Below are 24,266 nucleotides of genomic sequence, written 5' to 3' on the forward strand. Positions count from 1 at the left end.
TCCAGGGATTCCCAACCTACAGGTCGGGACCCAAACAGGCGTGGCAGTCAGGTTTGTTAAGGTCGCCAGCAGCTTGGAGCTGCACGTGGCTCAAAAAGAAGCCATTTGCATCTCCTTAACGCTGCCACATCCAGCAGCTATGTCTATCAATAGAGAAGCAATTACCCATTACAAAGACAGCTTCTCCAGCTTTGATATTCGTAGCCATCCCAGGCAAGCGAATTAAGACTCTTACAGTAAGTAACTTTCATTCCCCCTCCTCGCTTCCAACTTTTGCATCCCACTTCTGTTCTGTGTAGCTGATTTGTCGGATTTTTTTTTTTTTTGTATCTCCATCCAGCCTCTGATTATGACCCCTCGAGCCCCTGTGTGTGACTCCCCGCAGCCCCTCCAGCCTCTGAGTGTGGGGTTTAAGCTGGGGGAGCGGTGGGGAGGAGGGTCTTTCCACCACCACAACTCAGATCAACTATAACAAATAATAATAAACTATAATAGACAAAGTGTTTTATTATTATCAATTCATTTCCCCTTTTTCTATGAAATAACTACTATGAATGTATAAACATGAGGGGGTGCAATTTTGTGTCCTTTCATCAGTCACAAACTTAGCTGTTTAGGACACTGCTTTCCCCTCACCCCCATTTTTGAATTGCTTAGGGTCAGCAAGTTTTCCTGAATTGTCAAAATGAGTCTCCATCTGAAAAAGCTTGGGAACTGCTGGCCTAGTCAGATGAGGGTGGTAAACAGGTTTGAATTAAAAGGTTATTTTTGCTATAGGTAGTGAACTTCAAACACGTTTCACTGATCAACATTTGCTTTTGCACTGGATAAAAACAGCAATTGTTATTTGTTCTGTTAACTGTTTTTCTGTGGATGTTATGCTGTAATATAAATTGGGTTTTTGCATTTCTGTTGGCTTTGCAAAATATTCTTTTTATTTTAGGCGAGGATCAATGCTTAGCACAGCTATATTTGTCTATGCTGCAACATCCCCAGTGAACGGATATTTTGGAGGAAGCCTTTATGCTAGACAAGGAGGTAACTTCAGCATTTTTCATTCTATTTTATGCAGAAAGTTTATTCTGTTTACGAGTATACATCAGCACATGTGTGCATGGTCTTTTATAGGTCGTGTTCATGAAGTGGCATGAAATTTGTAGTTTCTAATCCAAAGAAGAGATCTTGAATTTAAATAATGCTTTATTCCCTATTTATTGTTGGTTGGATGTCCTATAGAAAGCTTGCTAAAAGTCTTGGTAGTGTTTATTTAAGTCACTGAGCAATATAAGGTAGTCTTTCCAGATTTAATCTTGGGTAATTATGTTCTGCCTGTTGGTACCACAATGGGTATTAAACTGGATAGGCTATACTCTTGTTCCTCTTTGCTGCTCAACAGCTTGAGTGTTCTATCCCGATGTGGCCTTTAGTGGCTGATGGAGCAATCCCTGATAACTTCTCCATAAGGACCTTGGGTCTCATTGTTCACAAAGAGTGACTGGAAGGGGCTGTAGAGGTACACAGTCTTATTTACTGTGTCTGTGCCTTTCTTCCTGGTATGAAGAATAATCTTCAGGGAATGTCAGTAAACTTTGTTCCGTTTATTCATTTTGTAATCAGTTTGTACTTCATCAGATCAATAGTGATTATTGGTAGGCATCAAAAGTGTAACAGCACTTTTTTTGGTAAAGTTTAACAGGTTATCTGCAACCTCTCCTTATAGCTCTATCAATGCTTCCGAGATACGATCTGCTGTGCCCCTTTCGTTCTGCCAGCCTCCCCCTTCTGTGCTGCAACAAGAGAATAGTTAACATACTTATTTTTATTCTTTTAAACATTGCAAAATTGGTTTGGGTGAATTTTTAAAACAAAAGCTTGTATAATTTTATTAAGAGACGTGGGTCAATGCTTAGGTTTCTATAAGGACAGTCTCCTTGCTGAGAGCTTGGAAACAAATGTCTGAGGCCTTGTCTACATGCAGTTTTTCTCCCAACTTCATGACCTCTCTAGAAAACCAGATTTAATTAGATAAGTTTTACACCTGTATATCCAACGCAAGCTATATCTGTGTGAAGGCCTATCCTAGAGGGTTGCATTAATTTAGACGATCTTTCTACAGATCTGACTAAATTGGTTATAAAAAGCGTAGTCAAGCCCTAAAATACTTGGTATGCCCATATATAATTCTCAAAACCATATGTTGTTTTCCTTGCATTTTACTCAGTAAGTTGTACGGATGCATCCACAGAGTGAGAGCTGAAATAAAATTAGCTCAAGTTTGTATACAAATATCAACTGCAGGAAATTCAAGCAATGAAGAATGGAGTAAGGCAGTCACAGAGAGGACTTGGGAAAGACCGTAAAACAGAAACCTGCAAGATGTTTTTTAAATATTCAGGCATTGCAGCAATCTTTTAACATTTGTCTGGATTGTAGAAGACCTTGATCTCTTGACTTGACTTACTCTTTTGTTGGAGACGCCTATTATAATGAATTAATTTTGTCACTGAACTTATTAAACCTGGTATCATTTAACAGCAGTCTTGTTACAGAGGTAGAAGACAATACATAGCATTTACAGGAGCCCTGAAGTCACTTGAGCACTTCTGAAGATGCGACTTTTAAAGCACTGAGGCACTCCTGAAAATATTTCCCAGTATGTTGTTGAAGAACTTAAGTCTTATGAGCTATACAGACAGGAGAATGACAGGACAATGAGGAACGGGAAGGCAATAATGCTGAGCAATGTGTTTGAATAGTGAAGCTAAACATTTGTTGTGGTTTGGTGTTTGTCTTTGTTGAAAGGTTGCTGGTTTATTGCTGTTATAAACCTGCCCTACATTTAACTGGTCGCTTAGACGTTTTACAACATAACTGATGCCTGTTGATGGAAGGAAGCAGTATTAAGTGTAAACACCCATCAATAGTGTTTGTAAACATGGTTTATTTAACATACGTTTTTCTTTACAAATACTTGTTAGCATTTCCTGTGGCAGGCTGCTACTCTGCCATCTCCATATTCGTATATTGAACAGTTATTGTTTATGAAATTAAAAGACTTGATTACAAGTGATGTACAGTTTAAAAGTTTACCTTTACACATTTTTTTTCTATTTGCTGGTATGCGTGTTGTTCACTTTGGGAGAAAAAAGGCTAATTACATTTTGCCACCAGTTTGCCAGGATGTAAGTTATCTTGAGTCAAAGTGCGTCGTGTTTTATGAAATACAAATACGAATTTTTCTTCTGACAGGAAGACGATGGATAAAGCAGATGTTTATTGGGGCTTTCCTGATTCCAGCCATGGTGTGTGGCACTGCCTTCTTCATTAACTTCATTGCCATCTATTATCATGCATCACGGGCTATTCCGTTTGGAACAATGGTGAGTAGCTAATGGGCATTGAAACTGCATAGCAGACCTAGAGAAATTTAGCTTCGAAACTGGGAAAGCCAGTAGTCTTTGTGTCCCATCCCCTCAAAGGGGGAAAATAAAGTTCAGGTACTGAGAGGCCAAAGATCTGTCAATTCAAACTAAAGAAATGGGTTTGCTGCACAAGCTAATTGCTAAAAGGGATTTTCTGTTTGTAGTTGAAGGTTTTAACAAATTCCAGTAGGACCACCTGTAGCATTATGTTCCAGTATAGGTTGTGGAGGGTCGATAATGTGCTGAAGATTGCGTGACAGATCTGTCCTTTCCAACAGACAACCACCTAACCTCAGGAAAATCTCACGAGCAACCACACACCACACCACACCACAGAAATACTGATCCTGGAACTTTTCCTTCCAACAAACCCTGTTGTCAGCTCTGTCCACATATTTACACTGGAGACACCATCACTGGACCTAACCGTGTCAGTTACACAGTCAGGGGCTCATATTCGTGTACTTCCAACAATGTGATACATGCCACCATGTGCCAGCCATGCCCCCCTCTACTATGTATGTTGGACAAACTGAACAATCACTTTGCTGAAGAACAAATGGACACAAAGCAGACCTTAGGAATCTGAATATACATAAACCTGTCAGTGAGCATTTCAGTCTAGTAGGTCATAGCATTCAAAACTTAAGTCTGCATTCTAAAACCAAGAGGCCACTTCCCCTCCTTCTGTCCCATCTACCTGATTCATCAGTTTTTAGTTCTTTTTAAATTCTCCATCTGTTTTCATTTATCAGAAGTTTTCAGATCTGAAGAACTGGGTCTGTCCCATGAAAGCTCATCACCTAATAAATTATTTTGTTAGTCTTTAAAGTGCTACAGGACTACTTTTTCGTTTTGAGAAGATACAGACTAACATGGCTACCTTTCTGTGACCATTCATAAGAACTGTTGAGGGATCTCTGTAGAAAGATTTGAGCTGCCCCTGGATGACTTCACGTTAAATCTACAGTAAAATAAAATTTACAAGATCACACCACAAATTTCGATTGTAAATACTGTCATTACAGCTATCATGAAAATCACTGTGCAGGTTTCTTCAAAACTTAGTGTCAAAGTGAAGAATGTGGGTAACAAATTGAAGGCTGTGTTTAAAAGAAGCTGTTCAGTTTCCCAGTCAGCAGGTTTTCAGGAATTATCCATTGAAAGAGAGTACATCAAGTAGCCTATTTAAAATATTGACAATAGGAAGAACAGTATCCAAAATTTTAGGTTAAAAGTGTTAAAGTTCCTATTCTAACGTACTGTTCATAAGATGTAACATCATCAATGTAATATATAGTTAAATGTGCTTCGAGTTGTTCATCTATTGAATCATTTTCAAGTTGAATGTCTTTTTAAGGCACAAGATTTAGATTTTTAATTTTTGTGATGTCTGTGCTAATTAGCTTATGCTAAAGTGGAATATTGTATTGGTTTTCTGTGGTGTGCTGTCAAAGGTTTACGACATTGATCTTTTGGCATATACAAAGAAGCTGTTTCGTGCTGCTGAGTAAGCCACCCTCAATGTCACGTTTCTCATTTATATTCTGATTGGGAGTGCAGGAATGCTGATGGAAGGGAATTCCACCTTCATTGAAGGTTTAGTCTAGTGCTATTCAACTCATTTTCATTTTAAGATCAGGGAAATGTCTGTTTAAAAGCAATTGAGTGAGGTCTTCTCAGGTCATGTGAAGGTTGGGTAGGGTTTTTTATGCAGTGTGATATTAATATCCTCTAGGTTTTATGAACTTACGTTCAAGTTGTAATTACTGTGAGGTGATAAACCTCCCTTTGCTTAGCGGACGTTTTTTTATTGGGCATAAGTTATGGATTAGAAGCTTCGACAGAATAAATCAGTGATCTAATGAATTTTAATCAGCTAATGGAATTGGGCTTTATTGGGAAAGAACTTCTATTAAACCAACAGTATGTAAGGAGAGGGATAAAGATCTGCTTCCTGCTGTCCTCTAAATCTGTGTGGAAACTGATAGCCTAGCTGTCTAACTTCATATTTGTTAGCAGTAGATACGGAGGCTGTTGTTGTGTTTTCTGCCTTTTCAGAGCCAAGGATTTTATTTTAAAATCTTCCAAATTTGTTTTGTTGTACTTCGAGGGGAGTCCTGGAGTTCTTACTTCTGTAAGACACTTACTTGTCTTGTAATCTTCCTATGCTCTCATGCACCAAACGGTCACATCATAGACCCACATTTGTTTTATTTTCATAGAAAAACATTGGCTCTGCCTTGTCCTCTTCTTTATCTATTTCACATTTCTCATAAAATAATCATGTTAATAAATTTGTTTTCTATTATGTGTTTAATGAGTTCATCCTGTTTCTTCCAGAATATCTTGCATTTTGGTCAGGAAATACTTCTTGAAATACTAATTTGAGCTGTTTCTGTTGTGGGAAACAGTTGTCATCTCCACAGGTTTTTCTTTACTTCGTATTGATGAGCGAGGGCTGGTGAATAGATTTATGGCAGGATTGTAATGGCTAGTAATTCTGAGCGTGGTCTGACATAGATCCCCACTTGACTGTAATAAAATATACTTTGCTTCAATTTAATTTTTAGGGTCTAATTCTGATGTCCGATAATTCAGAAGCATATTGCTGTGTAACTGCAAAATCACCTCCTGTTTGTGATAGCTAAGCAAAGTAGCTGCCGTTCAAGCATGTGTTACTACACGTTTTCTTCAGGGAACACGTGCAAAAGGCCAGATTTTTTTTTTTCCCTGGGCTAGCAGGGTCTGTTATGGCTGCACATGCTCCGAGTGCTGCCTTTTGCTCTCATGCAAAGGCGTAAAGGACAGAGCAGCTTCATCTACTCATCAGTTGACTCTTCCTGCTCATGCCGGGGAGGCAGAACCCAGTAAGTGTCTGACCCACTGCTGCTGTTAATCTTAAAAACACATCTGGTTCCAGACTTTTGGGGACGCAATCTATACGTATCCCCACATTCATTCTTTTCTGCAATTTGGAGGATGCTCATTTAAAACCAGACGAGAGGGAGACTCTCTATGGAGAAGGGGCAGGTTCCCTGTGCTGACTGCTGTGGCAGACTCCAAATCCTCTGGATTTAAATCCTTCCTGCCTATCTGCCCCCCGAGTTGGGGGAAGGCCATCAGTCAGTGCCTTGTGTGATTGGGGAAGGATTGCCTTCCTGTTGTTCATGGGATGGAAATCCTTTTCAGGGACCGGCAGTCAAGGGACACGAGGCCGAAATTGCATCTGTTTGAATCATCAGACGTGGAGGAGGCCAGAACAGGAAGGATCGTCTTCAACAATTGCTCACCTGAGTGGACACAAACCTCAATGCCAAACAGTGACAGGAAAGAGAAAACCTTCCAAATCTGTTCTACGTGCATTGACCCGGACAGCCTCAGCACAGAGATTGGGCTCCTGTCACTGCACTTTTGCATCCCCAACTGAGCAGCAGGACTCACTCCAGGGCTAGGCATCCTCTTCAGACATGTGCTCGTGTCACATCTTGAAGGTGGCGTTACCTGCTGACCTTTGTCATGCTCTATGCCTTGACGCACCTGCTAGGTCAGATGCAAAGCTGGGGAGAGGAGTTCTTCTGTTGAATTAGTCAAACCCCTCACTCACAATTTCTGAGGGGAAGCCACTTGCCAGTCAGCTGCAGCGGGGTCCGCATTGGCACAAAGACCCGCTTAGCCCAGGGTGATGGTTCTTTGAGATTTTATGAATGTGGACCCCATGACGCTCCATCTTTGGGCTGCCATGGTCTTTGAATTATAAGAGAGCAGAGGGGTGGTTCTGGTTACTCTTCCCTTTATGCCCAAACACAAGGCACAGGTGCCTTAATGGACACTGTGAAGTAAACAAGTTTGATCTCATGCATGTACCACGAGATCCACACCGACACCTTGGAGAGCCACGATTACTGTGCTGCCATTCTAGTTTTACTCTGAAGTGCTCAACAGTGTCAATGAGCCATTTAGTTTCATAGTTTTGTGTTCTAGAGTATTTAAATTTCCTTTTTTGATTACAAAGTTCCTTTCCAATCACAAGCAGAAAAACCAGTTGCATGCTGTATATCGAATTGGAGCTGGTTTACTCCAAAGCCTTTGTAGGCACAGTCTGCTGGAATATGGCAGAATAAAATGTGATTTTTCTTCACTGCGTGTCTGCAATTGTGCGCCTGATTTGTACTGTATTTACTGTTAGTTGGTAACTGCACATGCAGATCGTCAGTTCCCTGTTTGACCATTTGTATGCATAGCTCAGAATATGAGGCCCAAAGTGGTAATTTGAACAATGTGCTATGGCTTCAGCATTGTAGTTTTGGGGTTTTTGGAAGACCTTAACAGATCAAGAATGTTGCAAGCAGATTTTATATTCAGCTTTTTCACACGTTGCTAGTAATCAGCTAAGTGATATCAATCACAGTTGGTGTACTTAACTTTTCTTAATCAGAGAAGCTTTCTGACTCGGAATTCTTATGCAGTGAAGCAGAATAAAGGATGCCGACTTTAGTTCTTTAATATACAGTCTAACTTGCTTAGAATGCTCAGAGTGAAGAGGGTGCTATAAATGTATTCAACTCTTTACAGACATCACAGAAGCTGATTAATATTTTCAGACAGATAAATTTTACTGGAGTGCCTTTTTCTTTTAGCAACTCTGCTAGATTTGTCATGGAATAAACACACGAGGCATCTCAACAGTCAAAGTAGTTTGGATCGCTGGCTAATATTTTATAACTAAGAGCACTGCTTTTTTTTCTGCTGGTACTGAGTACTGGCACCTCGGCAGCCCCAGCTATGGGAGTAGGTGGCAAGCAGCCAGCTGAGTACTGAATTTTATTTTTTTTAAATATGAAAAGGGCACAGATTAGGAGTATGATTCAGCATTGGCACAACATACAATATTGGGCCTTGTTACTTTTATATACCTCCCAGTTTCCTTTTCAGTGATCTCATAGCACTGTTTGCTGAATTTACAGGTGGCAGTATGCTGTATCTGTTTCTTTGTTATTCTTCCATTAAACCTTGTGGGCACAATTCTTGGCCGAAATCTGTCGGGGCAGCCCAACTTCCCTTGTCGTGTCAATGCTGTGCCTCGCCCGATACCAGAGAAAAAATGGTAAAGAGCTTATATGTTGTGTATTTGTTCCAATTTAAGTGTTTAAAATTATTTTTATGGTATGAGGATCATTTAAAATTCTGGAGTAGCCTTTAAATTTCATTCAAGATTTGTGTGCAGTAAAAGCTTCTCAGCAAGCTGATTTAGATTTCTGTATTGAAGTATCTCTTTAAAGCTGTCGTGCCCAACGCACTAGCCACATGTGGCTGTTTGGCCAGTAGAGTGTGACTAGTTGGCTTGAACAATAAATATATTTTCAGAGTAATGGGGCTAGTTCTCTAACACCCCAACGCTCTACTCCTCACGTCCTGCACCCATGTTCCAGGTCACAACCCAAACCTCTGTACCTCAACCTGCACTCATAACCCCCTCCCAGCCCCTGCATCCCTCTTCCATGTCAGAATCTCTTCCTGCACCCGTGCCCCCACCTGGACCCTGCAGCCCCATGCCCTGCCCCAGGTCACACCTCCCTCCCTCACCCAAACTCATTCCCAGACTCCACACCTCCTCCTGTACCATAGTCCCCCATCCCAAACTCCCATCTGCACCAAACCTCCATTAACATCAGTGGAAATAAAATTGAAAGGAGGTGTCTTACTGAAACCAACAGTCTCCAGAAAATGCAGTGTCTTGAGTTAATAGCATGCTTCTCCATTTAAAAGCTGGGCTCTGATTTATACTGCAGCCCATATCTTGGAAAACTGATGGAATTTTTATGGGTCAAGATGAGAAAAAAGATACGTTTAACAAAGGTAAAATTGTGGGGCCATCAGCTTAAAAAAGCCTCTCTGTAAATAATAAAAGAAGCTATAAATTAAGTCACTGAAAAACTTCTCTCGCTAGATTCAGCATCAGTGCAGGTAATATGAAGAGACTGCTTCTGGTAACATCTACAGATGCTGAGTATTAATTTTAGCCATACGCTCAAATCACATTATCAGTATCACACACTAAAATTCCAAAAAATGTGAGCTTATCTACCCATTTCTTTGTAAGTAAATGGGCTTCTGTACAGTGATATCTCATATTTTTAAAAAAATCTAAGATTTGCTTTGTAAATACAGTGGATCCAGACATACTGAGGCAGAGAGTTTGTCAGAATGGGTGCATTTAACATGGCTTTCTGGGGTTATGTGAAGCGTTCTGCTGTTTGTCTTAGATATCTTTTATACTGAAATACAAAAACTAAACATTTATGCAAGAGTGACATTGATTGCTGTGTCTGTTATTTTGTAGGTTCATGGAACCAGCTGTCATTGTTTGCCTTGGTGGAATCCTTCCTTTTGGATCCATTTTCATTGAAATGTGAGGGGTTTTGCTTGGAATTAACTCAACTATTTGTAGTAAATCAATTATGCCTGATGAGTTGAACTACTAAAAGAGTATATTTACTATTCAGTAAAACTGCCTGTTTCATTCAATTTCACATAGGTATTTTATTTTCACTTCATTCTGGGCTTACAAGATCTACTATGTTTATGGCTTCATGATGTTGGTGCTGGTTATCCTCTGCATTGTGACAGTCTGTGTGACCATTGTATGTACGTACTTCCTGCTAAATGCAGAGGATTACAGGTGGTAAGTACCATTTTTGTTTGCAAATAGCACATTGCTAGAATAATACGGATTTGCAAGAGATTTCCCCTACTGAAGGAAAGCTTCTCTAAACACGAATGGATTTTTCTAAACTCACCCTGTATCATGCAGTGTCTCACATTAGGGTTTGAATTGTTTGCAGTGGTGTAGCAGTGTTGGTCTCAGGATAAGAGAGAAAAAATAGGTGAGGTAAGTTTATTTGTAACAGGAGTGTGTTGGTTACAGCTTAAAACTGTACAGTATAAACACACAAAACAGAAGCTAATAAGTTTTTTATGTTGCTGACAAATATTTTCCTAGAAGTCTGCTTTTCACATGAATCTATTTTTAGATTCTTTTATTCTACCACGTGATTCTCCTGTACCTTATGTTTTCTGGGGGAATTTATTTGTTTGGTCTTTATCTAGTGTTGTGACAGACATGTGTGTTTTTCAGGCAATGGACAAGCTTTCTTTCTGCTGCATCAACTGCAATCTATGTTTACATGTATTCCTTTTACTACTACTTTTTCAAAACAAAGTAAGTGGTGGCTGTATCTTGTACTTGATAGATCAGGTCAATTGTTTGATTTATTAAATGCCAAAGAATTAAAAATAAATTATTGAGAAACTACAGAAAAATGACACATGGCATTAATGGCTGTCCTTTCATTTCAGAATGTATGGCTTGTTTCAAACATCATTTTACTTCGGGTATATGGCGGTATTTAGCACAGCCTTGGGGATAATGTGTGGTAAGTTCACTATATATGTATATCATAAATTCACAGTTGTCACTGTTTTCAGGATGCGTTGAAAATAAACTTACTTCTGTATGTCTCATAAAAGGAAATATATTCTCCTTGAAAACAAGCTTCCACTTTTCTGGCTGTATGCTTGCTTTGCTTCGTTCTATACCAGCCTAGTAGAACCAGGTTTATATGAACTGTTCTCCCCGAACCCACCCCCCTAAGGTAATACCTGTCTCTTATGGGCTGTGTAGAGAGCAAAGAAGGTCAGGCTGAAAGCAAATTAGTACTGTGGGTACTAATCAGAGGTTGGTGTTCGAGCACATCAGAGCTTTGTACAATGAACGTCATGTTAACTAGAGTACTTTACCTTTCCAGTATGAGCTTGTTCTTTTTGCACCCTGACTGGGAGCTGATTGCCAGGCATCCATTTACACACTGGCCTGGAGCACTCGGTTCTCGTTATTTGTGAAATTTGAAAATGGAAGCTCTGAGTTCGGGACTAGTCAGCTGAACAAAAACTTCACATTTTAGTCATTGATGTCACGCTCCCTCAGTCATAGGCTGAGGATACAGGCAACAAAGACTAAAGAATTTGAATTGTCATTGAATTGTCTACCCAGGGTACCCAGCAGTGAAATGCATGAGCCTCATGCTGCAATGCAAAGATTATAAAAGGGCTATGGCTTCTGGCTACTTGTTGGTTGTCTCCTCTCCCCCCCTCCTCCACTCCTTCCCTCTTGACTGTTGCAATGCTTGTAGACGCTTGGCTCTCGTGGGTCCTACGCTTTTCAGACGTTTTTTGGTTAAAAACATAAGAGCAGTCATGCTGGGTAGTTAGTTTAGCCATTCGTCTGCACTATACCAAAGTGTAAAAACACTTTAATCCCAAGCCTATGGCATGGAACGGGCAGGATTTAATCATTCTGATGCAGCAAGGACACGGTGCTGGTAGCTGGCCACTACTTATCGCCATGAGGAAGTACAGTTACCAGGTGGGTTTGACCTAGGCCTTCGTCTCCAGCCATTGCTCTTAGGAACAGGAAGGAGGACTAAGTCTATCCATGGCAGAGGAGTCTTCCCCTTCTGAGGAACTGGAGTTAAAGGACTAAGCAGTCTTGGGGCACTGGTATAATAGGGCAAATCATGTGACAGGTGGTAAAGTGAGTGGTGCTTGACTGGCTTTCTAGCAAGAGAGCCAGACAGCAACCGCTCCACATCCCTTGGTGCCAGTAAGCCTTTGATGTAGTCTCCGGAGTTCAGAGACTCGTCTCAGTTCTTTTATATCAGCGGTTCACTCTGCATGAAGTCTTGTGCTTCATGTTCCTAGCACTGGATAAATTCCTAAAACCAAGAACGGTTCCTCACACTCAGAAATGAGGTCAGCAGAAGAAAGGCACATTGGTGTCCATGGTCCATCCTTTTTCAGCGTGTCTGGCACAGAGGTATTTAGATTCATTGAATTGATCGCTTTTCCCGGATAGTTGGGCCAACAAGTGTTGGCCACTTGTGCCACGTTCACAAGCGCGTGAACTGTAAGCACATCCCAATCAGGGTTGACTATTAGAATAAGGTTCCGATGAAACCACGTTAGCACGTGACCGGTTTCATTCTTATTGGAACTCATCAGATGTGCGTAAACTGTTGTCTATAGCGTGATTCGAACCCAAGCCGCCTTCGTCATAGTCAAGGATGATACCATATCTCCGTGGGTTCACAGCACAGTTGTTGGCCCAATTAGCCGGGGAAAGTGATCAATTCAATTGATCTACATATACTCCTTTCCCACAACTGATGCTGTGAACCTGTGGAGGTATGGTATCATCCTTGACTGTGATGAAGGCGTCCCAGGTTTGAATCGCGCTGTAGACAGCAGTTTACGCACATCTGATGAGTTCCAATAAGAACGAAACTGGTCACGTGCTAACGTGGTTTCATCGGAACCTTATTTTAACAGAGGTATTGTCTGAAAGATCCTTCAGTACAACCATCTAAAGGAGCAGCTTGAGCCTTGGCTCTTGTGCTGACCTTGCCTTTGGGCTGGGCTCTTTCTCGCCATTACCACCTCAGGACGGGACTGTGGCCAAATAAGACTGTTCATTCTGCGTCCGGAGAGATGGTTCCCACCACACTTATCCTTTCAGCAGGCTCAAGTATCCGGTGAAGGACTCATGGATGGTCTCAGCACCATCTGGGATGGCACAGGCTGCTCATTCTAGGGACCATCAGTGCCTGGGCTATCTTGGGAGAGGGGAGAATGCAAAAGAGGACCTGTATTTTCTGGAAGGGGTTGAAGAAGCAAATGTTACAAATATTTACATATAAGCAATTGCATTTGAGCTTCACTGCCTGCTAGAAACTGTTTGAGCAGACCTTTGGATAGGAATGTAGTATATCAGATGGACATTCACTTGGTGCATTTAAATATATTCACCTGTTGGCTTTTTTGGTTCTTTCCTTAACATGTTTTTGAAAGTGCAAATTGATCCTTTCCCATTTTGCACATACGACTGGCTTTATTCATGCAGGCCTCTATATAGTTTGTTATCCTATTTAGAGTCTTATTTTCGAATTCTCTATGCATACAAATATTCCTTTGCCTCTAGTGGGAGTACTTTGCCTCTAGTGGGAATACAGGTTACCAATGTCCATAAGGATTTGCTGAGTCAAGGCACTGATAGATTCAATATCCACGACTTGTGCTTTTTGGATTTTTTTTTCTTGTCCTGAGAAGACATGAGGAGGTAATTTTGTGACATTTTACAAGGAAAAAAGAAATGGGGTGCAGCTCTCAATTAAGTGCTTTTCTGACTGAAATCTCATCTTGCCTCTTGCAGTCCTTGGCACGTTACAAGGTTTCCCCACTGTTCTGGCAGCATCTCAGCTATTTTTTCTTTAATAGGCTTTTATATACCTTTCAGCTCTAATCCTTTTTTAAGCATTCACCCTGGTACTCATTAAAACGTCTGATGCCAGAAACTGAGCACGTCCATCAATTTTTGTAATTAAAATGTGTTTTTTTTTTAAAAAGGGAAAATCTTGAAATGCTTTCTTTTTACCCTGAAAAAAGTAAGGGATAGAATACTTTAAAAAAAAAAAAAAAAAAAAACCTAAAATTTTTAATCCAGATAGTTTCAGAATCAGATAATCCATTTTGTGCACTAAGTTCATATCCAGCAGGGCTAGGAGTGTGTTAGAAAACTGTGCACTGTTCATGCTTTTCTCTGCTGATTGGTTATGAAACAGTCCATAGCAGGATGATGCTTGTGCATATGGCGCTCTGTAGCATCATGCAACTGGATGCTGTTGGAATCAACATGAACGTGACTGCTTTGGAGCCCTTCTGCATCCCGGCTGCCTATCCTGATCTGGAAATCTCCCAACTGTGTTAACTCAAATTTTCACACACTGTGGGGTACTTTGATCACTGGAGAATACTGCTTCCTACAGAGAATGAGAGCTTTGAAAATGTCTGAGGGGCGTCCCTAGAACTTCCAGACCTTTGATCTTCAGGCAGGAGACAGATAAAACTTTAAAATTACCGTCTAGTTAAATAGCATAGGGAGGAGATCTGATCTGGGTTGCCATTCTTCATGTCTTTGTGGCTTGCTAACTTCATATTGTTCATGCTTAATTCAGTTGCTCATGTGATGCATTTGACAATAGCACATTCAGATAAATACATGTTATTGTTTACTCCCTTACATAGTTTCTGAACTTCTGTATGTGCAAAATTGCAGCTGTGATTTGCTTTACATGTTTTGTGGCATTAAGAACAGTAAGGTGACTGTTCCTTTTATGGTTCAAGTGTCCCTGACTGCTTGGCTCCTTTTGAGGTTTTTACTTGAAGTACTTATAAAAGTTTGCAGTTCTGATGGGGTGGACTGTTGACAATTACTCCATTAAATAAGCGTTTGCTCACAGATTTCTCGTTAGCCAAATTGCCTTAGCCAAAACACAACTTTTCTGTCTGGATGGATCCTACCTGGAAGTACAGTTCTTACTCAAAAGTTACAAATTTAGTCTTATATTCACATCTGGCTTCCAAGCAGTAAGTGTCAGGAACTCCTGTCTCTCTAGTGTTCTAAATCAGGGGTTCTCAACCTTTTTTCTTTGGAAGCCCCCTCAAACAGGCTCTGAAAACTACGGCGCCCAGCCCTGTGCCCCCCTGCAGGAGAAGGGGTGGGGACATCTCAGGGCTTTTGCTCTGCAGAAAACTGGAGCTATTGCGGGATGGACGGGCTGGGGTTTCAAGGGTTTTGCACTTTTGGGAGTGCTGGGACTCAGAGCTTTAGACCCTGGGAGGACCAGGGCTCAGTTTCAGTCGCAAGACTCTGCTCCCAGTTTCAGCCCCCAACTCTGTTCCCAATGTGGATTCTGGAGCTGGGGCACCAGGGCTAGGGGCTTTAGCCCTGTGGGGAGTTCAGGGCTCTCTGTGACACTGTTCCTGGTTTCAGTCAGGAGGTGTGGGGGAAGTGCCAGGCCTCAGGTCTTCAGCCCCATGGCTGCGTTCCTGGCTTCAGCCTGGCTGTGCCTTAGGGCTCCTTGCAGTTCTACTCCTGATTTTAGCTGCATGCTTCAGACACAGGGCCCTGTGGTCCCCTGAAGCCAGCTCAAGCCCCCTCCCCCTCCCCAGCACAGATACCTGGTTGAGGACTTGTGTTTCGTAGCAGATAGCCTCACCCGTGGTGGCATTCACCTTGCTTCCTTCCTCTTTTGGCTGACAATGGCATTCTGTACTGTGACCTTGTACACCACTTCAGCTGACGCTGTCTAGTGGTTAGCTGAATTGTTATCCACCTCTTACTCCTTGCCTTGCAAAGCCAACTTCTATTTAAATAGCTTAATGAGCAACATTGGTCTTAGTTTCTCACGTGCAGCTATTTCTGCAGTGTCTGTGGAGTCCCCTGTGGGCATCAAGGTAGACTTTGGATGCAGCCAGAAGTTGTCGTTCATGGATGTGACCGCTGCCCAAGATTCAGGTTAGGCCATGGCTGCTTTGTGTGGCTGTCTCTCGAGACTGCCAGAATCTAACTTGATTGTTCTCGTAGTTTGTTGGCCCACACGCTTCTGTAGTGTCTCTGCATCTCTATGCTCCGGAAGGACTCAAAGCACAAACGTTGGTCCACTTCAAAGTAGCTTGGCTTAAATGACAATTCAGGCTATTAATCTTGTCCGCTTTGGTGCAGGTAGAGCGTTATAAATCTCTCAGTGGTAGTTCAGCCCCTAGTGATCAACCAGCTATTGCCAGCAGGTCTGAAGACAAGGTTTTGATGTGCTCAGGGAATTCTGAGCGTGTCCCTGATGTTCGATTGCACCACAGACAACCTCTTGCAACCTCTTAAATCCAGTATTTTCTCATCCAGCAACATCTGTGGTTCGGTATGACCATGGATGTTGCAGGACCAGAGTGGGGCTGGGGCTCTGTCTAGAACAGTGACTGGCAGCCTGGCCAGAGCTGGAGCCTCTGACAGGGCACGGGGTTGGGGCAAGAGCCCCTGCAAGAGGAGGAGGAGAAGCCAGTGAGTCCCAGTGGCTGGAAAGCCAGAGGTGAGAAGTGGGGCCCAGAAGACTGGGGATCTGGACTGGGAGCAGCAGGGTTGGGAAACTGTGGGGCTGGGGAGTCGCCTGGGGAGCAATGGACCTGGGATCCAGCCAGGTAACCTCAGGGCTGGGAAGCCACAGCAGCTGGGTAGGTGGGGAGCCCCAAGGGCATTGACCTCCCTTGATCTGGCAAAATCCCTCATCCAGGGCTGCTCAGGTCCCGAGATTGCTGGACCAGGGAGGTGCAACCTGTATTGGAGAAGAGCATGAAACTAGACTAGACTGGCCACACTCAGTCTTCCCAATTTGTTGTGAAGTCTCCTCTTACCCGTGTATAGTAAATGCTTTAGAAGCGTGATTTCGATTTGTACTGAACTCGCATTAACGTAAGCTAAGTGCAAATTGAAACTGTGGCCTATCCCCCCTTCCTCCTCTGGTGGCCACGTGACCACCCCTCCACCTCCCACTTCCCACAGCTGTCTGCTCCCCCAGCCAGGGGAATTCCAAGGATCTCCCCAGCCCCACCTGCCTCCATTTACATGAAATTCGATTTATTCGGAGGTTGCCCAGGACGTAACCTCTGCGTAAATCAAGGGATTACTGTCATGTCAGTGCTCGTGGGCTGATTCTTTGTACTGATCGACCTCCTTTAATCCTGTTACTTTGGCCAAGACATTAGTCCTGACACCATGGCTGTGTTTACACGATGAGATAAATTCGAATTTAAGGCAGTTAGCTCGATATTACCAGCTGCCTGTCTTCACTGGAAATACCATTAGCTTGATTTAGGGAGCGCTGATCTCGAGATTACAAAATCGCAACTACCCGACGGGTGCAGCATCAAACTCGAATTCAGAAGGTCGATTTAAAGGCCAATGTGGAAGCGCCAAGTCCTAAAATCGAATTTATTGGCCTCCAGAAGTGTCCCCTGTCTACCCCACAAAGCTGTGCGTGCTGCACCTGGCTCCCAGCTCCCTGCTACTAGTGGGAGCTGGGAAACTGACCAGGCTGCTGCACTCCTGTGGCAGGAGGTCAGGTACCCCACGGCCAGGCACCCTACAGCCGGGCGGCTCGAGCTGCATGTGGGGGTCAGACGCCTGTGGGCAGGAACCCACCCCGCAGGTGCCCTTGGCCACCTGTGACTAGGCACCTCCAGCCCACAGGCTCCAGCAGCTCTTCCCCTGGAGCCAGTGAGTGGCAGGGTTTTTTTTTTTTTGGGGGGGGGGCTGTTTTGGGGTGTTCCTTGGTGGGTTGTTTTTTGGAGGTTGGTTTTTTGGGGGGGAAGCTGAGGTGGGACTGGGCTAGGGGAGCCTGCGAGGAGGGGGAGTAAACCCTCACATTTAACGGACTATGGGGAAGAATGGACAGCCCTATTAGTCCATTAGATGGAGGGTTTACTAGACTAGCGGGAGCCTGACTATTGACTAGGGCTGCTGCTCTGTCAGTTTCCCTGGTCCCCCAAGCTGCTGGCCCCAGGAAACTGACAGCGCTGCTGTATCTGGCCCCTGGCTCAGAATGTGGGGCTGAGGGAGCCATGGGATAGGTTCCCACAATGCTCTGCTGCAACAGTCGATGTTTGGTGATTGCAGTGTGGAAGTAATGGCTTGAGTTTGTTGGGAGCCTGTGTGAAGTGAGAGTACGCAAAATCAAATGTAGAAAAACCGGCATTATAGAATCAATTTTAATTCGAATTTGTCTCGTAGTGTAGAGGTAACCCATGCCTGCCAGCTAGAGGACGCATTATCATGATGCTTAACCTGCCTGGAATTTCCTATTTGTGCCCTATGCTGCAAAGTTTTGCAGCCTGTCTCTTAAGATGTTCAGGCTCTGGAATCACCTTATCTTCTCTGGAAGTTAATATCTGGAGCTCATGGTCACATGCTTCAGTCTGGGCTTTAGTCTGTGGTGTCTCAGAAGACCACCAGAATGAGTTTTCCTTGCATAATTTACTCTAATAAGAGCGCTTTTCTAAACCTGGTTTGGAAGGTCTTTTATCTGCAGTGGTTTACAGCCCTTTGATTGTCTAGCCACCTAGCTTCTAGTTTCTTTTCGCACCACAGAATAGGTGAGAGTGGCTGAGCAACTGCAATTCTCTTGACCCCAGTCTCCTTTGTACCTTTGTCATGTTAGCCGATCCTCAGCAGTCAGCCTCCCATCTGTTTGGTTAGGGAGGTGTGCAGTACTGCCATGCAGCATTCTCTGTTACTGATTACTCAACCTCGCATAGCTGTTCTCGATTCTAGGTTTGACCCGCCAGAATTGCAGAACTTGTGGGATGAGTTCCTATTCTCTTGCATCCTCAGCGTCCAGTATTTTTAGGAGGCTGTTTACTGCTACAGTGTATTATTCATTCCCAAATTGTCTCCGCCCTCCGCCTAATGCCTTACTCCTTTATTACTGCTGTCATCCAAATATACTCTCCTCATGACTCTTACTAATTTGAAAACTGCAGGTTTCAATTTCCTCTTAAGTCTGTATTACTGTTTGTTACTATCTCATGGTGAGAAGAAGAACATTCACTTTCAGAAAGTGTGTGATTTTAATAAAGCGTGCCCCTTCTTCCCCATCTGAGAGATGTGGGAATGTTTTGCTTTCTGTCCTTTGGTTGGAGAAAAAGACCAGGTTATTAGAAGCAGTAGGAGGCACAGCTGTACTATCAGGGAGCATAAACCTCCTAGAGTGATGCTGTAATGGATTTAGATCTTTAGAGTGTTGGGAGTTCTTGCTGGTTATTCTCTGTGAGCCTGGATAATTATGTACAACTTGAAAACAAATATTCTAGGTAAGTAATTGTCTTTTTTTCAGGATGAATGGTTCAAATGACCCTCTCTGACAATAGTATATTTGTTTTTATTTTAATGGTTATTAGGTGATGCCTCTAAACTAGATATTGCATTTTTTTTCTTGTTTTGCAGGAGCTATTGGTTACATGGGAACAAGTGCCTTTGTTCGTAAAATCTACACTAATGTGAAAATTGACTAAGGAAATAAGAAAACTGAACTATGGATCAGTTACTGTTTTCAATGGGGAATGAACTTGCACAACAAAAAGCGCAAGAAGAGAGTTGGGTTTTAACACTGGGCCTCGTATGGGTCTCCATTTTGTGGATGGCTTAAAGTAACATCTATTTTCATTGATCCTAGGTTCTTACTGACTGCTTTCTCCAACTGTTCACAGCAAATGCTTGGATTATATGCAGTAGGCATTACTACAGTACACAGCTAATCTTCCCAAAAAAAAACAAAAACAAAAACCTAGCTCATTAAAGATGAATAGGCTAGCTCTCTTCAGTGAAGAGGACACAGTTTATTTAAAGCATTTGTTCCATTCAATACAAAGAGGGAAACTTGGCTGCTAAAACTGCTTGATTAGTAGTCTTCCTGGTACTTCACATTTCTAAATTATCTAAAAATGCTGTTCCAGAAAGATTACTTCTCTGGTTTTCACTGCCACTGTCAGGGTAGAGGGATGTTTTATATTTTGACTCTGGGTGCTGCTTTTGGTTCATTTGCAGTATCAACTATACTTACACCCATCTGTCTACAAATTAATTTTAAAGATATATTAAACTCCACCTGCATGTAATATATCAGCTATCGTTATCTAGTTGGACCAATTTTCCAATTATTTATCTTCAAAGTAATATCCAGCTACATCTTAAATCCATCCAAAGATGATACAGTCTGAAGACAGTGCAATTTACTGTACAGTTAGAAAGCAAAATGTTGAATGAAGAGGATGCTGTTTGTTTTTATTAAACGTTTTGAGGTCTAGATTAAAACAAAACCAACGTTTTAACTGAATGTCTAAAGTGATTCTCCTTTTTTTCCAAGTTAGTCTTTCTTTTGTTTGGGTTTGAATGAAGGCTTTCCTTAAGACATTATAAAGCGGTAATGAGTGTATATAACATTAAATAATGTAACTTAGATGTAGATCCCAAATGTATTTGGATGTACAGATTTACTACAGAGTACTTTTTTCTGATGATTCAATGTACAAATGTGTGAATTTGGGTGGCTTTTTACATCTTGCTTGCCATTGCATGAAACGTTGGGGTTTCTTCACAATGTGTGTATGTCATGCTTTCAGTTCTGTTTCCTTTCCAAAGTTCTGACAGGAGTTAAATTTGTAATTTAGAACATTTTAATTTTTGTTTAATCCTATCTGGACACTTGTGTAACATCTAAAGCACAGTTGCTTTAGAGTGTTCAGAAAACAAAAATAAACTTTTCAGACAAAAATGTTCTGATTTGTGAAAATAGATGAGTTTGCAGTTGAAAATGTCTTTTCACAAAGGCAGGGCTATTGAATGCCACTTTCTGTATTCGTGCTTTACAAATTTGGAAAACCCAAGCTTCAAAGTCCGAGAAAACTTGCATACATCCAGGTTATTCAGTACACTTCCAAAGATGGCCAGCTGAGAGAGAGCCTTCTTGATGGAGGTGTTTATGGGTAAATCTGTTAATCCAGTCAGTATGTGGGCAAATAAAGGTTATGATTTTCTAAGACAAACGTGTTAAATGTGCAGTGTACATGGCTGGAAGGATTCTTCATGTGTTTCCATGAGAGATCTGAAAGTCGATCAGCTTGGGAGTTTGTCACCTGCCATGTAGGAATGGCTTTCGTAGTTACTGTGTGTTTTGGAATGCAGCATCTGCCCCAGAAAATGCAGTTTGTTGAGTTGAAAAGAAAAAAGGACAGTGTACCTCACGTAATGGTCTCTGTAATAATTATCCCTGAAATGTGTGTTCATAAAATAAGCCAATAGCTGAAGGATAAAATACTATTCCACACTTGAAGGGGGAGAACCAAATTTATAGGGAGTATTTATTACAAGGCAATGTCTACGCAATGACATCCAGTGTACATTGTGTCTCCCATGTAACCGCTATTTTATGTAACGTATGTGATCTTTAAGTGGCTGGAATGTAACACAATGGTGTAGGGAAGAAGGCAGACAAATCCAGAAAGAGAGAGGGGTCTATAATAATCTCTAGCCATACTTTGTAAAGTAAGCGCATAGTTGGTTGTAGCTATATTTTACTGTTTGACATAAGATTGTTCTAGTTTAAAAGCACATAGCCTGAGATATGATTAGTCTGTCAGAAATGTCATAAAATCATTTTAAAATTGTATTTAATTGGTTGTCTTGGGGGTGTATTTTTTTTAATGCTACCGAGTTGTATGCTGCATATTTCTTTTCTGTGGCATTACTGTCAGAAAATCTGGACAGCATCATGTACCTTTTAAAGTTACATTGAAAAGATACTAAGAAACACATATCAGGAGTTCATTTTGGTGGGTATGTTCCTCTTGAGAAGTGCTCTACATTTTAAATAATTGACATTTTTATACAGCTGGCCAGGAATGGGTTTTTGTTTTGATTTATTTTCTGCTTTTGAAGGAGTTTGAAGTGTGACTGTTTGTGATCTTGACTTGCTTGTCCTTATTATGGATGCCATTTGAGCAGAAACCTTGTTATTCGCTCACATTACTGTGGACGCATCTTGGACTCTCTCAGGTAGTAGGATGCGGAAGCTCTCGAATGAGACACCACAGCCTTTCTTCTGCTGCGGATGAACTAAAGATTTTACTCCTAATACTTCCTCTGCCATGGCCACTTGTCACTTCTGAAATTGGCTTTAAAGCCATCTATGAGGAACTCGTTAGGTTGGCTCTCCCTATTTTGTTGCAGATAACTTTGAATTTACTAAGTGGTGATGTATAGCAATAGCCCATTTCAGTCAAATGCTTTAAATTTAGAAAGGAGTATGAATAGTATGCAACTGTAGTACTTGGTACAGGAAAAAGGAGAATGTTACATTGGAGATTTAATTTGCTTATTTTGTAGCCCTGTTGATTGGACTTCTGACATCCAGTTGCATAGGAACAGCAGTGTAAGTTAAAATGTGATTATAAGAGCTTAGAGAAATTGTGGCTGACTGCTCGTTTTTGTGGCAAATGTAGATGCAACAGGTTCTCTGAGCTGTAACGATCTGTTCAATTACCTGTGTGCAGACTCACTGAATGGCAGTGAGAACTTCAGCATGGAGCTGAGGGCAGAATTTGTAAATCAAGTATGTTTGATCTATGCTCTGTAGTTTCTTAAATTCCTATCTGCATCGTGTCTGGTGCAGTGCTAGCACAGGTGGGACTTACAAAATAGGCAAGGATCTGATAGCTGGACCTCTTTTTGCCATTGCTTTTGCTAAACCTGCTTCAGTGGTGCCCCTCGTGTTACAATAATTGCTTGAGCTGAAGCGGAAAAGGCACCAGAGTGAATCGGATTTCCCAAACCTGGGGCAAGGTGTGAGGCACAAATGGCTAGAATTGACTCAAACTTTAGAATATGAAGTTCAGTGCCATTGGATTTCTGCCCTTCAGGAACAGCTCTTCGCTTTTTTCATCTTTCCCACTTAGTGTTTTTTTTAAAATAGAAATGGTTTCTTTTGAGGAAAAAACATGCAAATACAGGCTGAACCTCTCTCGTCCAACACCCTCTGGACCTGACTGGTGCGGGACATGAGAGTTTGCCAGATGACTGGGGGACGAGGGGATATCAATATTGTGTAGCACATTACCAACACTTCCACTGCTTATTGGGCTCTTTGAAGACATTTTGGGGTAAATTACAGCTAAATAACTGCACAGAACACTGAGAGCCAGGACGGGTGGCTGTGAACAAATTTTAACGGGATCATGCCAGATTACAGAGTTTGCCAGGCAAGAGTTCCTGATTAGAGAGGTCCACCTTGTAGAAAGTTAGGTAGTATTTTCTCTGAGAGATGTATTCAAGTCCCAGGACTAGCGCTAACATTTCGTTGTTGCACCTTGGGGGAGTTATCCAGGAAATGGGTTTTCACCTAGGAGTGATTAAACTGCCGTTTTTTTAATAGCTAGCTGGACGTGGTCCTGAAACTTTTTTTTTCCTGTTGCAAACTGAAGTTGGAGCATAGCGAAAGAAAACAGAATGTTCCAGATGAGTGGCTTTCAACCTGTGGTCCATGAAGCCTTGGAGATCCGCAGATCATATATAATTGTTTCTGAGAGGTCCACATTGCCTTCAAATTTTTTGGGAGTCCGTAAAGGGCAAAAAAGGTTCAAAACCACTGGTCTAAACAATTGAAACTTTTGCAGTATCTTGTAAAGTGACTTTAGTGAGTTCTAATACATGGAGAAAAATCGACATTTGTGTGGACGAAAAGAAACCGGGTGTGCCCACTTGTTTTGGGGAAGGCAGGTTCTATATGGTCTTATATGCTGACTTAGCTTCTGTTTGAAGACAAACTGCAGGTGGTGAACTCATTCTTAGGCTTTATAAAGGTTCATTTTCTAAGCTTTTCCTCTGCATTCTCATCAAAGATTTGTAGAGAGGAAAGGAGGAAATTGTTACTTGCTGAAGGAATGGAAGATCTCAGCCCTTCCCTTGCTGGTATTGTCATCTTATAAACATGTTTGGTATGTTCTGTGTGTTGTAACTTAATTGTTTTAATAATTAACTTTGGCTCCACAGATGCTTTCTTTATATTGTAGACTGAAGATTTAATAGGAGTATACACGAGTTCATGTGAAATATTCAAGATGTAACTCCTATCTAAGGCTCCTTTACAAGAGTACACATCACACGAAAGTGTTTTATAATAGCAGACTAATACACAAGTTGAATATTGCTTATATTTTACGGAAGAATTTGTTTTCATATTTTGTGGCATAATTTAGAGTTTGTTTTGATCTAGTTCAACAGAACATGACACTCCCACATAATTGATCAATTTGTTAAAAAGGTAGAAAATGTCAAAGCACAAGCTGAAGTGCTTTGCTGAATAGGGATGGTCCGCTGAATTGGACTGCAAAAGTAGAAAGCTGAAC

The 24,266-nt window shown here is 41.7% G+C and overlaps 1 protein-coding gene across 1 annotated transcript in view; it reads left to right on the forward strand.

Annotated features, from left to right (window-relative positions):
* The window catches only part of TM9SF3 (transmembrane 9 superfamily member 3), a 63,985-nt gene extending 40,122 nt beyond the window's left edge, over positions 1-23,863 (forward strand). The window contains exons 8-15 of the mRNA XM_074999840.1: positions 944-1,038; positions 3,250-3,380; positions 8,390-8,529; positions 9,766-9,834; positions 9,961-10,107; positions 10,561-10,644; positions 10,782-10,858; positions 19,312-23,863. Of these exons, the coding sequence (XP_074855941.1) occupies positions 944-1,038; positions 3,250-3,380; positions 8,390-8,529; positions 9,766-9,834; positions 9,961-10,107; positions 10,561-10,644; positions 10,782-10,858; positions 19,312-19,379 (811 nt within the window). The 3' untranslated portion in view covers positions 19,380-23,863. The remainder of the gene's footprint in view (positions 1-943; positions 1,039-3,249; positions 3,381-8,389; positions 8,530-9,765; positions 9,835-9,960; positions 10,108-10,560; positions 10,645-10,781; positions 10,859-19,311) is intronic.
* The last annotated feature ends 403 nt before the right edge of the window (positions 23,864-24,266 follow it).

Source organism: Carettochelys insculpta, chromosome 7 (assembly GCF_033958435.1).
Source record: "Carettochelys insculpta isolate YL-2023 chromosome 7, ASM3395843v1, whole genome shotgun sequence".
Classification (NCBI taxonomy): domain Eukaryota; kingdom Metazoa; phylum Chordata; order Testudines; family Carettochelyidae; genus Carettochelys; species Carettochelys insculpta.